Source organism: Lontra canadensis, unplaced genomic scaffold, assembly GCF_010015895.1.
Source record: "Lontra canadensis isolate GAN:19392208 unplaced genomic scaffold, GSC_riverotter_1.0 scaffold60, whole genome shotgun sequence".
Lineage (NCBI taxonomy): Eukaryota > Metazoa > Chordata > Mammalia > Carnivora > Mustelidae > Lontra > Lontra canadensis.
This window is the reverse complement of record NW_022631054.1, coordinates 790,761-811,611: the sequence shown is the minus strand read 5'-3', so window position 1 is coordinate 811,611 and position 20,851 is coordinate 790,761. Positions and strand designations below refer to the sequence as shown.

General features: G+C 37.7%; 1 protein-coding gene across 11 annotated transcripts in view; it reads right to left on the bottom strand.

The window, feature by feature from the left end:
- Nucleotides 1-20,851, bottom strand: part of S100PBP (S100P binding protein) — a 51,919-nt gene that overhangs the window by 15,337 nt on the left and 15,731 nt on the right. For 2 of the 11 annotated variants that reach the window (XM_032877116.1, XM_032877117.1), the window contains exons 2-6: nucleotides 14,564-14,674; nucleotides 13,042-13,856; nucleotides 12,331-12,419; nucleotides 10,505-10,608; nucleotides 7,294-7,321 (exon numbers count right to left, since the gene is read on the bottom strand). In XM_032877116.1, coding sequence (XP_032733007.1) covers nucleotides 7,317-7,321; nucleotides 10,505-10,608; nucleotides 12,331-12,419; nucleotides 13,042-13,854 — 1,011 coding nt within the window. In that variant the 5' untranslated portion in view covers nucleotides 13,855-13,856; nucleotides 14,564-14,674 and the 3' untranslated portion in view covers nucleotides 7,294-7,316. Of the gene's footprint in view, nucleotides 1-7,293; nucleotides 7,322-9,282; nucleotides 10,127-10,504; nucleotides 10,609-12,330; nucleotides 12,420-13,041; nucleotides 13,857-14,563; nucleotides 14,675-15,769; nucleotides 15,817-20,851 lie in introns of those variants that run through there. The other 9 variants (XM_032877111.1, XM_032877109.1, XM_032877113.1 and 6 more) reach the window with 7 other exon arrangements.

Genomic DNA, 20,851 nt, shown 5'->3' with positions numbered 1-20,851 from the left:
ACTGGAGGTTCCTCAAAAAATTAAAATTAGATATACCATATGATCCAGTATTCCACTTCTGGGTATTTACCCAAAGAAAGCAAAAACACTAATTTGAAAATACATACGCACCCCTATGTTTATTGCAACATTATTCACAATAGCCAAGACATGGAAGCAACCAAATTGTCTATAATAGATGGATAAAGGAGATGTGATACATATACACACACACTCTCTCTTGAATATTAGTTGGCCATAAAAAAGAATGAGATCTTATCATCTGCAACAACATGGATGGGCCTAGGTGGTCTAATATTAAGTGAAGTAAGATAGAGGACAAATATCATGAGTTCGCTTATATGTGGAATCTAAAAAACAAAACAAATGAACAGAAACAACAAAAAAGACTCAAACTCTTAAATACAAAGAACAAACTGGTGGTTGCTAGCAGGAAGAGAGGGGGAATGGGTGAAATAGATAAAGGAAATTAAGAAGTACAAACTTCTAGTTATGAAATCAGTAAGTCACGGAAATGAAAAGTACAGCATACAGAACACTGTAAATAATATTTTAGTAATATTGTACGTTGACAGATGGTGACTACACTTATGGGTGGGACAGTTCACTAAATTATAAAAAGCACTGAGATATTGATAAATGAATTAACAAAATACGTGCAAGATCTGTACAATAAAAAGTATAAAATGTTACTAACAGAAATTAACAAGGCAATAAATAAGTGGAAATATATCCTGTTCACAGATTAGAAGGCTCAGTATTGTTATGTCAGTTCTCCCCAAAATGATCTATTATAGATTCAATACAATCCCAATGAAATACCCAAAAGGTGTTTTTGAACAAACTGACAAGCTGAAGTTAATTTTTTTGAAGTTAATTTTTTAAAAAAATTATAGAAATCCAAATAATTTCAAGACTTGCTATAAAGTTATAGTAATCAAGACAGTATAATATTGGCATAAGAATAGACATGCATACCAATGAACAGAATAGAGAATTCAGAAACCCATGGAAAGGATAATCTTTTTAACAAATGGTGCTAGAATAACTAGATATGCATATATAAAAAAGAACCTAAGCTTTTGCAATACAAAACTCACAATGAATAGTATGATCACTTTGGGGAAAGTTATACAAACACTATATGACTCAGCAATTCCACTACTCTAATTATTTACCGTGGAGAAACGAAAACACAAATCCATACAAAAACCCATATATGAATGCTCGTAGATGCTTTATTCATAACAGCCGAAGACTAGAAGCACAAATGTCATTCAACAATGACTAAACTACAGTATATCAATACAAGGAAAAATTCAGCAGTAAACTACAGAACTACTGATACATACAACATGGATAAATATGTAAAAATTATTCCAAGTAAAAGAAGCCAAACACAAAAGGACACATATTGCATGATTCCATTTATATGAAACTCTAGAAAAGACAAATCTAATTATAGTGACCAAAAAGAAATCAGCACTTTCCCAGCACAGGAGCCGGGCAGGGATAGAATGACTGAGATGGAGCACAAGGGAGATTTTGGGTACAGTGGGAATGTTCTATCAATCTTGACTGTTGTGATGATTTCACAGATGCACAAATTTGCCAAAGCTCAGCAAAATGTACCCTTAAAATGGGTACATTTTACTGCATGTAAAGTATACCTCAGTAAAGTTGATTTTTTTTTTTTTTTTTAAAGATTTTATTTATTTATTTGATAGATCACAAGCAGGCAGAGAGGCAGGCAGAGAGAGGAGGAAGCAGGCTCCCCGCTGAGCAGAGAGTCCGATGCGGGGCTCGATCCCAGGACTCCGAGATCATGACCTGAGCCGAAGGCAGCGGCTTAACCCACTGAGCCACCCAGGCGCCCCTAAAGTTGATTTTTAAAAAAAGGTCAAGGCATCCAGAGAAACAGACTGGCTGTATGAATTTATCTCTTCTTGCTCCTAACATCCCTTACTAAATTAGAAAAGAAAGGTCTCAAATAAATGGTCTGGGCAACAACCATCTAAAGAAACTAGAAAAAAAGCAAAGGAAACTCAAAGTAAGCAGAAAAAAGGACATAATAAATATCAGAATGAAAATCAATGAAATAGAAAAATAGAGAAAAATCAGCAAAACAAAAGCTGGGTTCTTTTTAAAGGAAGTATTACATCATATTGTTCATAGTGTTCATAAACTCAGGCAGACTGAGAGCCAGCCTGAGAGCCAGAAGAGAGAAAACACAAATTACCAATACCAAAATGGGAAAGATGACATTATTGCAGAATACCATGTAGAAGGCGAGGCACCTGGGTGACTCAGTCGGTTAACGGTCTGACTCCTGACTTCCGCTCACGGCATGATCTCCCAGTCATGAGATCAAGCCCAGCCACCCTCCCTCGGGCTCTGTGCTCAGAGCAGTCTACTTGGGATTCTCTCTCTCCCTTTCTCCCGTCCTTAACTGCATACTGGTTTTCTCTAAATAAATAAATAAATATCTTTAAAAAATAAACACACAAATAAATAGATACATAAAAAGCTAATAAGGTAATGTTATTAACTTCATGCTAATAAATTTAACAACTTAGATGAAACTCTTTGAAGGACAACCAAAGCTTACCCAAAAAGAGATACCAATTCTTCTATACAAACTCTTCCAGAAAATATGAAGAGGTAGAAATACTTCCCAATTCATTCTGTGAGGCCAACATTACTCTGCTACCAAGACCAAATCAAGAAATTATAAGTACAGGGGCGCCTGGGTGGTTCAGTTGTTAAGCAACTGCCTTCAGCTCAGGTCATGATCCCAGGGTCCCGGGATCCAGCCCCACATCAGGCTCCCTGCTCAGCAGGAAGCCTGCTTCTCCCTCTCCCCCTTTCCCTGCTTGTGTTCCCTCTCTAGCTGTCTCTGTCAAATAAATAAACAAAACATTAAAAAAAAAAAAAGAAATAAACTTCTAAAAAAAAAAGAAATTACAAGTATAGACCAATATCCCTTATTGAGGCAGATGCAAAAATGCATAATAAAATTTTAGCAAATCAACCCAATGCTATTACTTTAAAAGGATAATACTTTAAGACCAAGTGCAGATGCATGAAAACCAGAAATGTACCACTGGCTTAACACTAGAAAATCAAATATCATTCTCCAATTAATGGACTTTAAAAAACACAACAACACTGTATGATCACTTTAACAGATGCAGAGAAAGTATTTGACAAAATCCAATATCCATTTCTAATAAAACTCTCAACAATCTATAAACAGGAGAGAACACCGCAAATTTGGTAAAGGGTATCTAGGAGATACAGCTAACATAATAGTTAACGTAACAATTAAAGACTAAATGCTTTCCTGCTAAGATCAGCAACAAGTTACTTGTATTACTTGTATTAAGCATTATACTGGCGGTTCTAGCTAGTGCAATATGGCAAAAAAATTAAATAAAAGCCTCCAAATTGGAAAGGAACAAGTAAAAATGTGATTATTTGCTAATGACACGATCACAGATAGAGAAACTGAGGTGATGGACAAAAAAGGCACCAAAGTAACAAGTAGAGTTTATTAGCAAGGCTGCAGAATAAGATCAATGTATAAAAATCACCTGAATTTCTATATACTGTAAATGAACAATCCTTCATAAGGATGGGAGCATATACTGCTGGTGAGAATATAAAATAGTACAACCACTTTGGAAAAGTTTGGTGGTTTGGTTTTTTTTTTAAAGATTTGAGAGAGAGAGAGTGTGTGCATGAGCTGGGAGAGGGGTAGATGGAGAAAATCTCAAGCACTCCCCGCTGAGCATGGAGCCCAACTTGGGACTCAATCTCACGACCCTAAGACTGTGACCTGAGCTGCAATCAAGAGTCAGATGCTTAACAGACTTAGCCACCTAGATGTCCCAGGTTTGGTAGTTTCTTAAAAACTTAAACATATACCTACCATATGGCCCAGTCATTTTACCCCTAGATTTTTACTCAAGAAAAATGAAAGCATATCCATACAAAGATTTGTACATGAATATTCATAACAACTTTATTTTTAATAGGCAAAATTTGGAAACAACCCAAATGCCCACCAATAGGGGAATGGATAAACAAATTGTGGTATATTTCTATAATGGAATACTACTCAGCAATGAAAAGGAATAAACTATCAACAAAATTATGAATTTCAAAATAATTATGCTTTGAGAAAGAAGCTAGTATATATACTATATGATTCCATTTACATAAAATTCTAGAAATTACAAACTATAGTGACAGCAGATCAGTGGTTGCCTGGGAAATGAAGGTGGCAAGGAAAGGCAGGAAGGAGGAATTACAAAGAGGGACAAAGAAACTTTGTGGTGTGGTATATTTATCTTAATTGCAGCTAGTTTCATGGGTGTATAGAAATGTCAAAACTCAACAAGTTGTACATGTTAATTTTGTGCAGTTTACTATTTCTGACTTATTACTCAAAAAAGAAAATAGAGGCACCTCATGGTTCAGTTAAGCAACTGCCTTTTGCTCAGGTCATGATCCCAGTGTCCTGGGATTGGGTCCCATATGCTTTTCTCTCCTCCTGCTCTTGGGCGCTCTCTCTTTCTCCCTCTCAAATAAATAAATAAATTCTTTAAACAAACCCCCCCCCAAAAAAAAGAAGAAAGAAAAAATCTTGAGATAAGCAATTAGTTCATAAAATAAGAACATAATATGCAAAGGGAACAAAAAAGGAAAAAAACTCTTAAGAAATCATAAATGTGAATATGAAAGTAGTCAGTAAGAAAATGTCCCAGCAAGTGGAGTAATTTGCATAAAATAATGGATAAAGAGAAGACTTAAGAACTTTCCAGAAAGAAAAAAACAGGTTACATTAAAAGTAATAAAAATTAAATTTTAAGTATTGTGACTATAATAACAGACTTTTTTTTTTTTAAGATTTTTATTTATTTATTCGACAGAAAGAGATTCCAAGTAGGCAGAGAGGCAGGCAGAGAGAGGAGGAGGAGGAAGCAGGCTCCCTGCGGAGTAGAGAGAGCCCGACGCAGGGCTCGATCCCAGAACCCCGGGATCATGACCTGAGCCGAAGGCAGAGGCTTTAACCCACTGAGCCACCCAGGCCCCCCAATAACAGACTTCTTATAAGAACATTAGATATATGCCTTCAAAACTCTGAGGAAAAATGACTTTGAATTTAGAATTCTATACCAAACTACCAACCAAGTATGAGGAAAGAGATGTTTTCAGATATGGAAGGGCCACCCAAATTTATCTATCACTTTCTTAGAAATTCTCAAAGAATGTGCTCCACTAAAACAGATCAAGAGGAAGAAATGGGGATCTAGGGGTGCCTGAGTGGCTCAGTGGGTTAAAGCCTCTACCTTTGGCTCAGGTCATGATCTCAGGGTCCTGGGATCAAGCCCCGCATCGGGCTCTCTGCTCCGCAGGGAGCCTGCTTCCTCCTCTCTCTCTGTCTGCCTCTCTACCTACTTGTGATCTCGGTCTGTCAAATAAATGAATAAAATCTTTTAAAAAAAAAAAAAAAAGAAAAGAAATGGGGATCTAGGAACAGGATTCAATCCAGAAGGGCAGCAAAGGCAAACACTAGGATGACAGCTCTGCAGCAAGGCTCGAGAACAAACAGTATAGATGGGAGCAGAACACAAGGCTCTAGAAAGGTTTCCAGAAGAAATTTTGAAGGAATTGATAGATTACTGGGTCTGTCTGAACATTTGTGGAAGGGCACGACACAGACACACAGGCAACATAGATAAGGAAGTAAGTTGCATTTGTAAAAAAAAAAAAAAAAATAGTGATAAATTAATTCACAGTTTAAAAAATAAGTGAGGCCATGAACCACTCCATAAAAACAAACGATTCAAGAAAATGTTTGAAACCACAGTATACTACTGACTTTGCAGTGAGCAATATTCACATAGCTGTAATACTGACGGATATGGATAGAACAACCATTTAAGGCAACTACTACCAGAAAACAGAAAATAATAAGAGTTGGTGGGGATGCAGAGAAACAAACCCTGTACACTACTGGTGGGGTTATAAAATAGTACAACCACTGTGTCAAAGAGTAAGGAGGTTCCTCAAAAAATTCAAAGAAGAACTACCATATGATCTAACAATACTTCTGGGCATAAATCCAAAAGAACTGAAAGCAGGGTCTTGAGGAGATAGGTATCTCTAGCAGATAAGCCCCCAAGTTCAAAGCAATACCATTCACAACAGCCAAGAGGTGGAAGCAACTCAAGTGTCCACTGAAGGATAAATGGATAAATGATAAAGTGTGGTACATTAGTCAGCCATAAAAAGGAAGGAAATTCTGGCACATGCTACAACACAGATAAACCTTGAGGACATTATGCTAAATGAAATAAGCCAGTCACAAAATGAAGAGTACTGTTTGATTCCACTTACACAAAGTATCTAAAATAGGCAAATTCATAGAAACAGAGAGTAGTATGGTGGTTACCAGGACTACAGGGAAGGAAAATGGCTCGTTGGTTTCTCATTTGTTTTGTTGTTTTTTTAAAGATTTTATTTATTTATTTGACAGAGAGAGACAGCAAAAGAGGGAACACAAGCAAGGGGAGTGGGAGAGGGAGAAGCAGGTATCCTGCAGCCCAGGGAGCCTCATGCAGGGCTCGATCCCAGGACCCCGGAATCATGACCCGAGCTGAAGGCAGACGCATAAGGATTGAGCCACCCAGGTGCCCCATGGCAGTTAACACTTTAAAAGTAATCAAACTTAGCATCACTATTAGATCACCTGTCATAAGGTGGTGCCCCCAGTATGATACAGGATGAACACACAACAGTCCTATGAATTACACCAGCCAGAAATGCTTACTCTGAATTTAATCCCTCCTCTACATCCAACTTCCATTTCATAGGAAATACAGGCGAATAGAGAACAAGTTAAATGACACCACAGGGAAACAATCAGACACAATTCATAATGTGAGACAATCTACAAACAAGTGACCTAGATTAAGAGAGACTAAGGAGACAATAATCAAACATGTGAACCTTGGTTAGATCCTGTTTGAACAATACAAGAAGACATTTTTGGGACAACTGGGGAAACTGGAATACAAACTAGGTATTAGATGATTTTTAAAAATTATAATTAAATACATATTTCAAAAAACATCAATAAAAAGTGTTTAACCTCACTAATTATTAAAACAAAGTATGTTAAAATTTACCTATCAAACTGGTGACAATAAAAATTAATACAATTTTTGGGGGCAGGACAATCTGGTAACATGTAACAGAGGTTTTCAAAATATTTATATACTTTACCCAGCAATTCCACTTCTAGGTATTCATCCTATAGAAATAAGAGTTGTACATAAATATTTATTGACCAGAATGTTCACTGCAGCATTACTAATGAAAATGGGACAACCTAACTATCCAAGATGGAATAATAAATTATATAATACTTTCTAATCATTAAAAATCTTGAGATATTTGCATGAAAAGGTACTTAGAATACATTAAGTATTTGGAAGGTAATAGCTATTTTTTGTGTTCCCAGAGGGCTGAACTAGAAACTACCACTGGAAACTACAGGGAAGCAGTTCGGCTCAATGTAAAAAATAACTTTTCTAAGAATTAGAATTTTTTAAGCAATGAATAGCCTGCTTCATGATTTAATGAGTTTTGCATTATTAGAACTCTAAGCAAAGGCTGAATGGTCACTGGACAAAGATATACAGAAAAGATTTATATGTTAGGAGAATAAAGAGAAGATCTTAATGACCTTTTCTACTCTAAGAATTTATTATTCCATATAAAGTTTTCCATGAGCTGGAATGTCAGGAAGAAGTTGTTCGTATTTCTTTCTGAATGCTATTAAGAGACTCACGTGGCATTAAACTAAAAAGAGATACTAGAATAATGAAGCTGAAGGATGATTCACATGATCATATTCTCGATCAGTAACATACACATTATTGACAAAGTGAAAGACGACTAACCTAATGGAAAGGATTCAAACGGAATTGGCAGCAACTCCATTTGAATTTACTGATTTTAATTTCTCTGTATCTAATAAAGAACTTGAATAATTATACTTTTCCAAGGTGACACAGCACTATACGTATCAAAAAGGACAGGAGGCACTATATGCTTCCTCTGTTTGCTTCTGGCTGCTCTTTACTTCATATATAAATAGAGGAGCAATGAAATATGCCCCCCACTCTCCCTTTGCAAATGAGTATATAATCTTTAAACTCTGAATGCACGAATAGTGGGCAGCAGGAAGGAACACAAGAACATGGTATCATACTAGGTTCCTAGAAAGCAGAAGCAAGCAGTGGATGCCTGTGAAGTTTTCAGAATAACTGGTGATGTTCACAATTCTTAGACATCAAAAAGGAATCCCCTAAAAGATGCACTTTTTAAAAAAATAACTTTTTATTATGGTTATTTTTTCAAATACAAATTAGAAAATAACATAATGAACCCACACATAACTATTACTGAGCTTCATTCACCAACATTTTGTTAAAGCTGTTTCCTCTAATTTTTCACAGTTTCGGTTGTTTTTGTTTTTTTTTTTTTTTCAAAATTTGAAAACCAATACCTGGCATCACACAATTTTACCTATAAAAACTGCAGTGTGAAAGGATACCCTTTCTTGCAAATAATACCAAGTATTCAATAAATGTTGGTGACCAGAGCTAGGTACTGTTATATCATTACATTTGTACCTAAATTTTCATATATGTTAAGCCTCATTATTATACCCATTTTGCAAATGAGAAAACGGAGTTTTATTGGCTCAAGGTCACACAGCCAGTAAGCAGTGGAGCTAGGATAAGCACCCAGAAGTTAACTCTAGACTAGACTTTACTTTCCCAACCACTAAAGTATGCTGTCTACTCTAGCTGCATTATCCTAGTTCTTCCTCGTGGGATATAAATTATTATGGTGTAGTGGGAGAAGGACTGCTGAATGGGAAAAAGACAGGAAAAGATGCTACAAACATGAGCAGCTGCTCACAGCTTTTCTTGTGAAATTTTCTTTTCTAAATGCCCCAAATGAGAAAGGAAAATGTAATTGGATATCATCATTCCGAATTGCCTAGGACATAAAAGAAAGTCACTTCAGAGAGGGAAAAGCAATGTCCAAGTCTCTTCCACAGAGGTTAAACATACACAAAGTTCTTTTAATCTGCCCCTCCAATCACTGACCCAGGTGGAGAGGGGCTTGGACCCCCTTCTAGTTCCACCAGACCTTTAAAATAGTTCAAACAAAGAGAGCTCACAGAGGGCTGAGCAACAGTACAAGTAGTAGCGTTTGAATGCTTAATGAAATCTGTGACTAAAAAATAAAAGGACCTGGAATAAAAAATTCTTCTGGCCGATGTAGTTCTAAAACTACTAAATAATTAAAGATTTGTAAGGAAAGGGGCATCTTCTCTGAATCTTTTAGCCAAAAGTTCCCCTAAAACTCTTCCTGGTGATTTATGACAGATCTTCTAGTAACACAATTATCTTCCCCATGGAGACTAGCTACTCATCCCTCTTCCTCATCTTCTACTTTCCCCAAACACAAACAGAAGTGCTTCTTCCTTGCTCCTAGTGCACTTTATACATAATTCTATTAGAATTATATCTGTACTGATTAGAGATATTCTAATCAATATTGTGGTATAATTATCTTTTCCTTCTGTGAGCTATCAATTCCTAGAGAGCCAGGACCCTACTTCGGTCCTCTTTATATTTCCAATCCCTAATCTTCAAACCTAGCACCACTGAAAGTGGTTGAGAAAGGCTGGCTTAATGAACAAAGAAGCTGAAGATGACGGAATATGGAGCAATCTTTATGAGAAAGAATCCTTTTATCAGTACCTCTCTGATCTCGACACCTTCATTAGAGCCCACAAGTTCCCCTCCCTTTAGGAATTTTCCCATCAGCTACTAGTCCAGAATGAATAATAACATAGACAATAATCTCTTGAGGGCTGGAGAAAGAATCCAGTCATTTTGGTTTCTAAGAGCTTTTAGTGAGCCAGGGAGAAGTCAGCTTGAAGAATTTGGAAGGTAGTCAAAACCTTTTAAGAGCTTTTATTCAAATGTCAAGATGCAAAATGGTATTTGAAATGCTTGCTTTTTACATTTAAATCCTAAAGGAAACAGGGAAAAGAAATAATTCTAAAGAAAAAACTAATGATTACTAAGCAGCCCCTGGTCATCCACTTCTATTTTTCCAACAAAAAATTCCCTATCCAAAAACTATGGGTCTGGTTACAACCCTCAACCATGGGGGAAGCACTCTTCAGGTACTGGTATGAGTCTCCTTAGATCCCCTCTAATACTGGTTAGCCAAACCACTTAGGATCTTACTTGGTTAGGCAATCCCTTCAAGTAAAAATCTGTGGGTAAGAAAGTTCTCTCTCTCATCAATTTAAGAAAACTCAAAATAATCTCCCAGTTTAATTCATATTACACTGGAAAAAAGAAAAATCCCATCACATCTTTTACAGGCCATTCTACCATGTTACCTTGGTTAGTGTCCTTCGGGTGTGTTATATGAGCAATGACTTCCTTGAGATAACTTTCCTTCTGCTTTTCTAGATCTGACTGTGAAAACGTCGAAACATTAGTCCTTGAACAAAGCAAATCAGGAGGAAAAACAGTCCATTAGAACCATGAGTATAGTGCTTTGTAGAGAGAACTCATATATTGCTGATTAGTTAGAACAACTAACTTTCAGAGGCAAAATACTCTTTTAAAGATCCAGTGACAGAAAACATTATTAGTCACCCAGTATAAAGCTGAAATCAAGCATGGAAATAAGGTAAAAAGGAAGATGAGAAACAGATACAAACTCCTGCTAACAAGGCATAAGAAAGTGAAGGTTACCTAGTCCCTAGAGAAAGAAAGCACTTGTTGAGTAATTCAAGGTTAATCAGGACATAGCTAACTTGACAGAGCCACAGAAAAACTTAATGAGATAAAGACTAAAAAGAACCAGCTGGATGTGGCAATTAGAACACTGGTGACCTTGGCAAGAACAATGTCTGGCCCTTGCTCATCCTTATTGCACTGATAACTGTGGAGTCAGTGGAAGAGAATATTGAGATAATAAGTACATAACTGTCCCAAGTAGCCTGACTTGGCTCCTTGGTATAATTTCCACTGTTAAGTAAGTCACAAAGTTTCCCTCAATTATGCAAACAAAACAAAAAACCAAAAAACTGGCATTATGGAGCATAGTCAAAGGGGACTTTAGCCTTATTTTTAATGTATTTTTGAAAATTTAAAGCAGTGGGGTGTGTGGGAGGTTCAGTCAGTTAAGCATCTGCCTTTGGCTCAGGTCATGATCAAAGAGTCCTAGGATGGAGCCCAGCATTGGGCTCTCTTCTCAGCAGTGAGTCTGCTTCTCCCTCTCCCTCTGCCTATCACTCCCCCTTGCTTGTGCACTCTCTTCCTCTCTCTTTCTCTGTCAAATAAATATTTAAAATCTTAAATAAAAATCTTAAAAAAAATAAAAAAATTTTAAGCAGAAAGACTGAGTATCTGTGTAATCAAAAAATTTTTTTAAATCTCCTTATAAGGAAGCCAATCTGATTCAACCTAAAAAAACAGCTTTGTTAATTGAGAAGGCCCATGTAGAGACACTGCCATCTCCTGGCAACAAGAGAACAGACCGAAAAGATGACCCAAATCTACAATCTCCACTAGAATTTTTCCCCAAGGACAGTTGCATTCAAGTTGGGCAAGATAACAAAAGGATTTTCTACATAATTGTATTTTAATATCTGTGTTAAAATTAGGGGCTTCTGGGTGGCTCAGTGGGTTAAGTCTCTGCTTTTGGCTCAGGTCATGATCTCAGGGTCCTGGGATCAAGCCCCACATTGGGCTCTCTGCTCAGCGGGGAACCTGCTTTCCCCCCAACTCCCACCCTCCTGCCTCTGCCTTGCCTCTCTGCTTGCTTGTAATCTCTCTCTGTCAAATAAAAATAAATAAAATCTTAAAAAAAAAAAATTATTCTAACCTCCTGTCATATCTATGACCAAGCTTCCGGATGCACAGGAAAAGAAATCTTACATTTAAACAGTGCTTTCACTAATAAGTCTCTTTTATTCCCAAAATAACTTTGTGAGGCATCGGAGAAGGCATCCTTAGCCTCATTTGTTGACAAAAAACTGAAGTCACAGGTCATGTGACTTGCCCAAGGTCACACAGCTACACGTTAGTGGTCCCAGCACTTAAAAGTATGCTTACACCTGGTACATGGTTTTATTCTACACTAAGGGAGAACTGAGGTGGGGAAGAAAGAAACTGAACAGAACCAACAGAAATCAGGATATTATCATACTGTTACCTTCTTTTGTTTTGCAGAACAGGAATGACTTTGCCTAGTCTTCTCTCACTGACTTTCAGCCTCCCCGAATCCTTGTCAAGAACATCCTGCTTTCGTTCAGAGCAGAAGGAAAGATAATTATAAGGAAAAAGCTGAAAACACTATTTATGGACATATTCTTAATAAAGGCTACAGAGGCATATTTCTGAACCCTCCTATGTACCAGGCACAATGACAGATACTTTAAACGAGATAGTGATTGTAATTTTAAGGAAAAGAAAGAAACCCTAAGTGGTATGCCCATTTGATAAACAGGGAATCAGGCTCAAAGAGGTTAAGTAAATTGCCTAAGCTTTTTCAGCTCTTCAGGAGCTAATCAGGTGCTGTGCCTCATTTTAGTATGGCACCAGAGATTGAGAATTAAGCTGAAACCCAAAGAAAGGGGAAATAATAGTAAAATCATCATTACCTTAGTAATTATTCAGTAAGTAATAATTTAATATTATATACCAATTACTATAAATATATTATTTCATTAATCCTTACTATACTGTGAAGTATTATTTAGTACAATATATGGGTAAGAAATACAAGGAAACAGACTAAACACTTTTCTCAAGGTCACAGTTCTAGTCAGGATTCAAATCCCAATTTGTTTGATGAATACAAAGTTCTGCTATACAGCTTTAAATGAAAATAATTTTTCTATCTACCTTGAAAAAATATACTTACTTTGTTTGATGAACTGGAAACAACCGGAAACCTCACTTCGCTATTTGATTTATGTGATCCATTTTTCCAGGATGACCCCATATTAGGAGTCTCTGAATGGTCCACGATCTGAGAGAATACAGGTGCAGGTCTCTTACTCTCAAGTATATTTTTATCAGACATAGTTTGTTCAAAGTCACTGTCTGAAGGAGAAGAGAGTGGGGGCACATCCCAAGCAGAATTACTGGGATCAATCCCTTCAGACTCAGTGCAGAGTTTGCTCTCATTTGGGCTAAGACCATCTTTTCTCATCTCTTCCCCAGGGGAGGAAGGTTTTTCAGTATCTTTGAATGAATCAGTCTTGTCCTTATCAAGCACAGCATCACAAACTGTTGGATCAAATGGTGTAACAACTGTTATTTTTATAAGATTCTTTTCTAGTGCAAAGTGTCTGTTTAATGGTTTAGCAGGAGTTGGTCCATGACCAACTGATGTACTTAGTTGAGGTAGTTTTAAGAGGCCGGAGGTCTCAGCTACTGGTCCCAAGCTGTACAATGAATTTTTCTCTTGGGAAGAGTCAAACAGAATTTGACTCCCTTTCTCTCCTTTCTCAACACGCCTGCTATCATCTTTAAGGTCGTCATCCTTCAAGAGCTCTTGAATATCTTCCTCTGTGAAACTGAAATGGCCATCATCTTCTTCTCCCTCAGACAGATCCAGCAAGGAGTCATCCAACCCATCCTCATCCAAGGAACCCCAAGAAAATGGGGCATTGTCTTTAGGCAAGAGAGAAGTTCCAGAAGACTGTTCAGAGGACATTAGTGAGCACGTCATATCTGGAAAAATAAGAGGCAGTCTCACTGAGGAACACGAATTACCCCTATATCTGTTCTACAGTGGTGGTGTCCCTATATTTCAAATTCTTTGCATTGTGACTTGTAACATGAGAAATAATTTTAAGATATTTAACCTTACCAGAATCATGGAAATACACATTAGAACAGTGACAGACTTTTCTTCCTAACAAAATAGTGAAAATTAAGATGCCATAATATATAAGTTGATAAGGATATAGGAAACAAGCATCCTCAAACACTATCAGTATCAAAGAGTGTAAGTCAGCACAGTATTTGTGGAGAGTAATCTGCAATACCATTTGACCCCACAATTTCAATTCTGTGAATTCTTCCTGCAGCAGTACCTATACAAATGCACATAGATACATTTATAAGGATGTTCAAAGCAACATTATTTAAAATAGCCAAATATTAGAGACAACCTAAATGGCCATCACCAGAACTGCTCAGTGAAATTATGGTACATTCATACTATGGAATACTTTAAAACTATTTAAAAACATAATGAAGTAGAGCAGTATATACTATCATGGAATGATATCCACAACATACAAATAAAACAAATATATATTATGTAAAATGTTTGAATTCTTATAGTTTATAGTTTAGAAAAAAAACAAATGTACAACTTCTGAAATTTAAAAAAAAACACAAAACTTTAAGAATATAAGAATTGTCTTCCATACTGTGTGGAGCTGCTGGTGTGATCTCTGCCACGAGACCAAATGGAAAAAGGTTTCAGCTCCCGCTAGCTGTTCCTTTCAGGAGACTTGTCAAAATGATTGACTCCCACCTTCCTGCAGACACAAAGAAAATTAGAGGATCTTCTCATCACTTTCAACTCTGCTAATTACAAAGTCAACTGTATTATGCTTTAAGGTGCTCCACCTATTAATTTTGATCTTGATTTTTTTTAAATACCAGAAAGTTGGATTTTGAGTCAAGAACATCAAAAAAATCTTTAGAGGAAAAATTATGCAACTAAGGAACTAGTTTTGTTCCTCCCAACAATTTTGTACTTTCTTAAGAATATCATTTGCTCCAGCAAAATGAATACTGGCTTGGAGTACTGAGATCTTGCTTGTAGTCCTAGTTCTGTCACTAACCAGCTGTGATAATTTACATAAGCCACTTAACCATTTGGACTTGTTTCCTCATTTATAAAATGGGGACCAGGCTATGTCTAAGATTCCACCAGGACCTACAAGTTAATCATGATCAAACATATTGAAGTCTCATTTTCAATTTATATATAAATGCAAAGAACAGAAAAATATAAACAGAACTGATGACTGTTAAAACCTATGAGGGAACTGAGAGATGTCAAGAGGAGACTTCAGTGTCACTCTACTTGAGTATGTGTATATTATTTATACAATTAAAACCTAGCTTTTAAACAGTGATGGACCTAAATTATTTTCTAGATGGGAAGGTGATTAAAACCTTATATTTCACATATCATGTCAACATCTGAGAAGCTTTAAGAAATGACGAAACACTAAACTCAATAAATCTGGAAAGTGCCTTCTAGGACTTTCCCACCCCGCTTTCCCTCCACATCCTGAATTCTAGCTTTAGTTCACGCATTCTTTCAGAAAACTTTCTAAGCACTGAGCAAGATAACGTGTTTCTTTGTGGCTTCTTAAAAAATAAAGATACAGGGCATCTGGGTGGCTCAGTTGGTTAAGCAACTGCCTTTGGCTCAGGTCATAATCCCAGAGTCCTGGGATCCAGTCCCACATCGGGCAACTCCACAGGAAGTTTTCTTCTCCCTCTGACCTTCTCCCCTCTCATGATCTCACTGTCTCTCTCTCAAATAAATAAAATCTTTAAAAATAAAATAAAAAATAAAGATACATTTTCCATCCTTAAAGAACATATAATCTGGGTACCTGGGTGGCTCAGTCAGTTAAGTGTCCAACTCTTGATGGATCTGGGCTCAAGTCTTGATCTCACGGTTTTGAGTTCGAGCCCCACATTGGGCTCCAAGCCCAGCGTGGAGCCTACTTAAAAAAGTATAATCCTCCTAGGGCAATAAATTGAAAGTTATGCACCAATATGAGAAAATATAAAATGGTATGAACAATAAAGTTCTAGAGAAAGGAGGAGAGGATTACAGAACTTTAGAGTCAGAAAGGATTTACATAATGTACAACATGGTGACTATAGTTAACAATACTGTATTTTATATTTGAAAGTTGCTAAGAGTAGGTTTTAAAAGTTCTCATTACAAGGAAAAAAAACTATGTGAGGGCGCCTGGGTGGCTCAGTGGGTTAAGCCTCTCCCTTTGGCTCAGGTCATGATCTCAGGGTCCTGGGATGGAGTCCCACATCCGGCTCTCTGCTCAGCAGGGAGCCTGCTTCCTCTTCTCTCTCTCTCTCTCTCTGCCTGCCTCTCTGCCTACTTGTGATTTCTCCGTCAAATAAATAAATAAAATCTTAAAAAAAAACAACAACTATGTGAGGGGATATATGTTAACTATTCTTACTGTGGTAATCATTTAGTAATATGTACATTTATCATTACACTGTATGCCTTAAACTAACATACTGTATCAATTATATCTCAATAAAACCAGAGGGGAAATAAAATTTTTTTTAAAAGAAGAAACTTAGTTAAATTTACTCATCTTATGAGATGGGCCAGCAAGAAATATAAAGTACCAATAATAAACCAGGCACTGTGAAACACATTTTAAAACTTTTTTTCTTTTTTAGATTTTACTTATTTGACAGATCACAAGCAAGCAGAGAGGCGGGGAGAGAAAGAGGGGGAAGCAGGCTCCCCACCAAGCAGAGAGCCCAATGCTGGGCTGGATCCCAGGACCCTGAGATCATGACCTGAGCTGAAGGCAGAGGCTCAACCCACTGAGCCACCCAGGTGCCCCCATTTTAAAACCTTTTTTCTTTTTTAATAGATTATTTATTTATTTTTGAGAGAAAGAAACAGTGAGAGAGAGCATGAGAGGGGAGAAAGTCAGGGGGAGAAGCAGACTCCGCGTGGAGCTGGGAGCCTGATGAGAGACTCCATCTAGGGACTCCGAGATCATGACCTGAGCCGAAGGCAGCTGCTTAACCAACTGAGTCATCCAAGCCCCCCTTCTTCATTTTAAAACTTCTAATTTAACTCCTCAACATAACTAACATAGACCTTACCAAATAAACTAAGCTTTCTTTTTTATTTAAACTTAGGGCTGCCAAGACTTTTTATGTTATTTTACCAATATTCCAGCATTGTTAAGAGAGTTCCAGGCACTGCAGGCACTGAAGCAGGTGCCTCTACGAAGAGAAAAATAGTTTTCTCTGCCCAGTGACTAGGTTATTTTCTAGTATTTCTTTAGGCTGCAGTAAGAAAAAGTCTAAAGTCTGTAGGTGCCAAGCACAAGTATCACAGGCACTGATGTTAAGCAGCTCTATTTCTGAGAAGCCCTTTCTGAGCCACTAACTCCACTCTCACTCAAACTCCTTCAAAAAGGAATGTCTAGTTCAAGCAGCTGGCATGACCAAATGAAGAGTTCAATAAATCTTCATTCTTAAGAACTATAGTTAGAGGGATCAAGTAACTCAACCAAGCACATAGACCTATTAAAGCTAGAACGAGGATCCAAACAGAGGTCTAATTCCAAAAGTAAAGTCTTCTCTGTTACCCTTCTCACAGATATGCCCTGGGTGGGTCAACAAACAGCAGAGCCTCTTAATTTCAGTACACTCTCTAATATACTATGAAAAATAAAGACACTGAAGAGGACATTTGATCCCCCTTGGCAAAAATAACTTAAGCCATTTTATTACACACAGGCTTCCCTTGACTTCCAAGGTAGAATAGAAGATGAGAGATATCCCTGATTGTGGCCAAATCTCACTGGAAGAAAAACATCCTTACTTGCAAACTTGACTGTGCATGCATAGGACCAATATCCTTCACAACAACTGAAAGCATCCATCTCTATACCACATGACATCCAGAGGCACAGAGCTGGCTCTTCTGAGCTTCTTTCAGAGAATGTTCCAATGTTTGGGAGCAAAAGCATGCAAAACAATACTGTGTGTATACACACGCACGCGCGCACGCACATATATAATTTTTAATTTACCCAAGTCATTCTCTCCACAATTTTATTTCCTCCTTTTAAAAAGGCATTTTATTACACATAACTTACAACATACACAAATGTAACAACAGTATAACAAACCCCCATACACCCATCACAACGCCAACAACTATCAACCCATAGCAAATCTTATCCCATCCACTCCCCAACTTCATCAGATTACCTTGGTTTGTTTGTTTTGTTTTTAAAGATTTTATTTATTTGTTTTGAGAGAGAGAGAGAGAGAGAGCAAGAGCACACACACAAGCACGGGGAATAGCAGAGGGAGAAGGAGAAGCAGGCTTCCCGCTGAGCCAGGAGCCTCATGTGGGGCTAGATCCTAGGACCCTGAGCCACAGGCAGTTGCTTAACCAACTGAGCCACCCAGGTGCCCCTTTATGGGATTATTTTGAAGCAAATCCCAGGCATCACATCATTTCATCTATAAATAAAAAGGATTCCTTACTGTAAAATACATGGTTCAGGCACCCAATTACTTTATAAATGTCTTATTTTTAAAGATAAAAAAAAAAAATCAGGGGGCACCTGGGTGACTCAGTAGTTAAGCATCTGCCTTTGGCTCGGGTCATGATCCGAGGGTCCTGGGATTGAGCCCCACATCGGGCTCCCTGCTCAAAAGGAAGCCTGATTCTCCCTCTCCTGCTCTCCCTGCTTGTGTTCCCTTTCTTGCTGTTTCTCTATCAAATAAATAAAAGATTAAAAAAAAAAATGGGGCACCTGGGTGGCTCAGTGGGTTAAAGCCTCTGCCTTAGGCTCGGGTCATAATCCCAGGGTCTTGGGATAGAGCCCCTCATCGGGCTCTCTGCTCCATGGGGCGCCTGCTTCCTCCTCTCTCTGCCTACCTGTGATCTCTGTCAAATAAATAAATAAAATCTTAAAAAAAAAAAAATCAGTATCCAGGGCACCAGGGTGGGTCAGTCATTAAGTGTCTACTTTTGGCTCAGGTCATGAACCCAGGGTCCTGGGATCAAGTCCCACACTGGGCTCCCTGCGTGACAGGAAGCCTGTTTCTCCCTCTCCCATTTCCCTGCTTGTGTTCCCTCTCTCGCTGTCTCTCTCTGGCAAATAAATAAATAAAATCTTAAAAAAAAAAAATCAGTATCCAAATAAGTCCACACACTGCAACTGGCTGATATGTTTTGTATTTTAATCTACGGATTCCCCCATCTTTTTCTTCCCTTGCAATATGTTAGAGAAATAATACCATATAGTGTATGGATACATATATATATCATTAAATTATAAAAACATGCATGGGAATAAGCAGCACAAAATTCAGGACAATGATTACCTCTGGGGGTAGAGAGGGAAGAGAAATGGCAAGGGGGTATGAATATCTTCAATTCTATCTGTAATGTTTTATTTCTTTAAAAAATTAACAAAAAAACCTATAAAAAATATGGCAAGGGGTGCCTCTGAGCCCCACATCGGGAGCGTAGAAATTACTTTAAAATATATATAGGGGGGCACCTGGGTGGCCGAGTGGGTTAAGCCTCTGCCTTCGGCTCAAGTCATGATCTCAGGGTCCTGGGGTCAGGCTCTCTGCTCAGCAGGGAGCCTGCTTCTCCCTCTCTCTCTGCCTGCCTCTCTGCCTACTTGTGATCTGTCAAACAAATAAATAAAATCTTAAAAAAAAAAATCAAATATATATATGCCAAAGGCCTGGGTGGCTCAGTTGGTTAAGCAACCAACTCTTGATAGCAGCTCAGGTATTGGATCTCAGGGTTGTTGAGTTCATGCCCTGTGCAGGGGCTTAAAAAAATTAAAAAAAAAAAAAAAAAAAAAAAAAAGGAGCCGGGGACACCATTTTAGAAAGATTCCATTTCTGCTGTTCTTGTGCTAAGTCCTGTTTCAAGGTCTACATTTTGCATCTGAATAAAACAAGGAAGCGACATTGCCACTCCAAAGGGAGACAAGAAAGTTAATCATTCTCTAAATTCCATCCTAGGCCCCAAACAGATTCACATACATCAGCTTCAAACAAACCTTGCCTGACACTGGCATCAATACCCCCTACCTTCAGTGATTTATGGAATAACACTTACTATTCACCTGAAACTCACCTTTGATTGGAGGCTTCCTTGGGTTCCTGAAGGAACATGAACCCTGGACCCTTTCCAATATAAAACCATAACCCCAAGTGACAGAGTAACTTACTTTTCATTTTTGGAGTCTCCCAGACACTCTGCTATCCTCTATCACTTACTATTCAATGAACTCTGTTCTCACTTCCTCCTGGCTCCCATATGATTCTTATCCTGAACAAAGCCAAGGACCCCAGTCAACTGGTATTAGAGGGCCCGTCCCCCCAGTGCTCTAATTCAGCCTGCCTACATTGATAAAATAAAGCTGAATGATGTGTATAATAGTAGCATTATGTTATTTCCTATAAACCTTATATGCTTAAAATATTTAATAAAAAATTTTTTATAATAATAAGTCAGTAGAGAAATATAATGATTATATTCTGTAGTTTCAAATGTCCTCTCCTACACAACAGGGACCATCACAGTAGCTATCTCATAGTGTTGTTGCCATAATTAAACGAGACCATGAACACAAAGCACTGTGAGTACTACAAGCACAATGGAAAAGCTCAGGAAGGAGTGGCTATAGTTTCTATTTCTTCCCACTATCATCAACTCCTTGACCCCTGAGGAGTCTCAAGGAAGCACAGGAATGGTAAGAAAGAATGCTAATCTAACTGAGAATTTTCCCTAGGTCCTTGCTTGTTAAGAAATTATCTGGTATACTCTAATCTCTTCTAGTTCAACCATATTGCCATTGAATTAATTAAAGACCAGGCTGCGTGGACATCTGAAGTACCAGACAAATCCTTCGAATTAATGGGTACTGACGTGT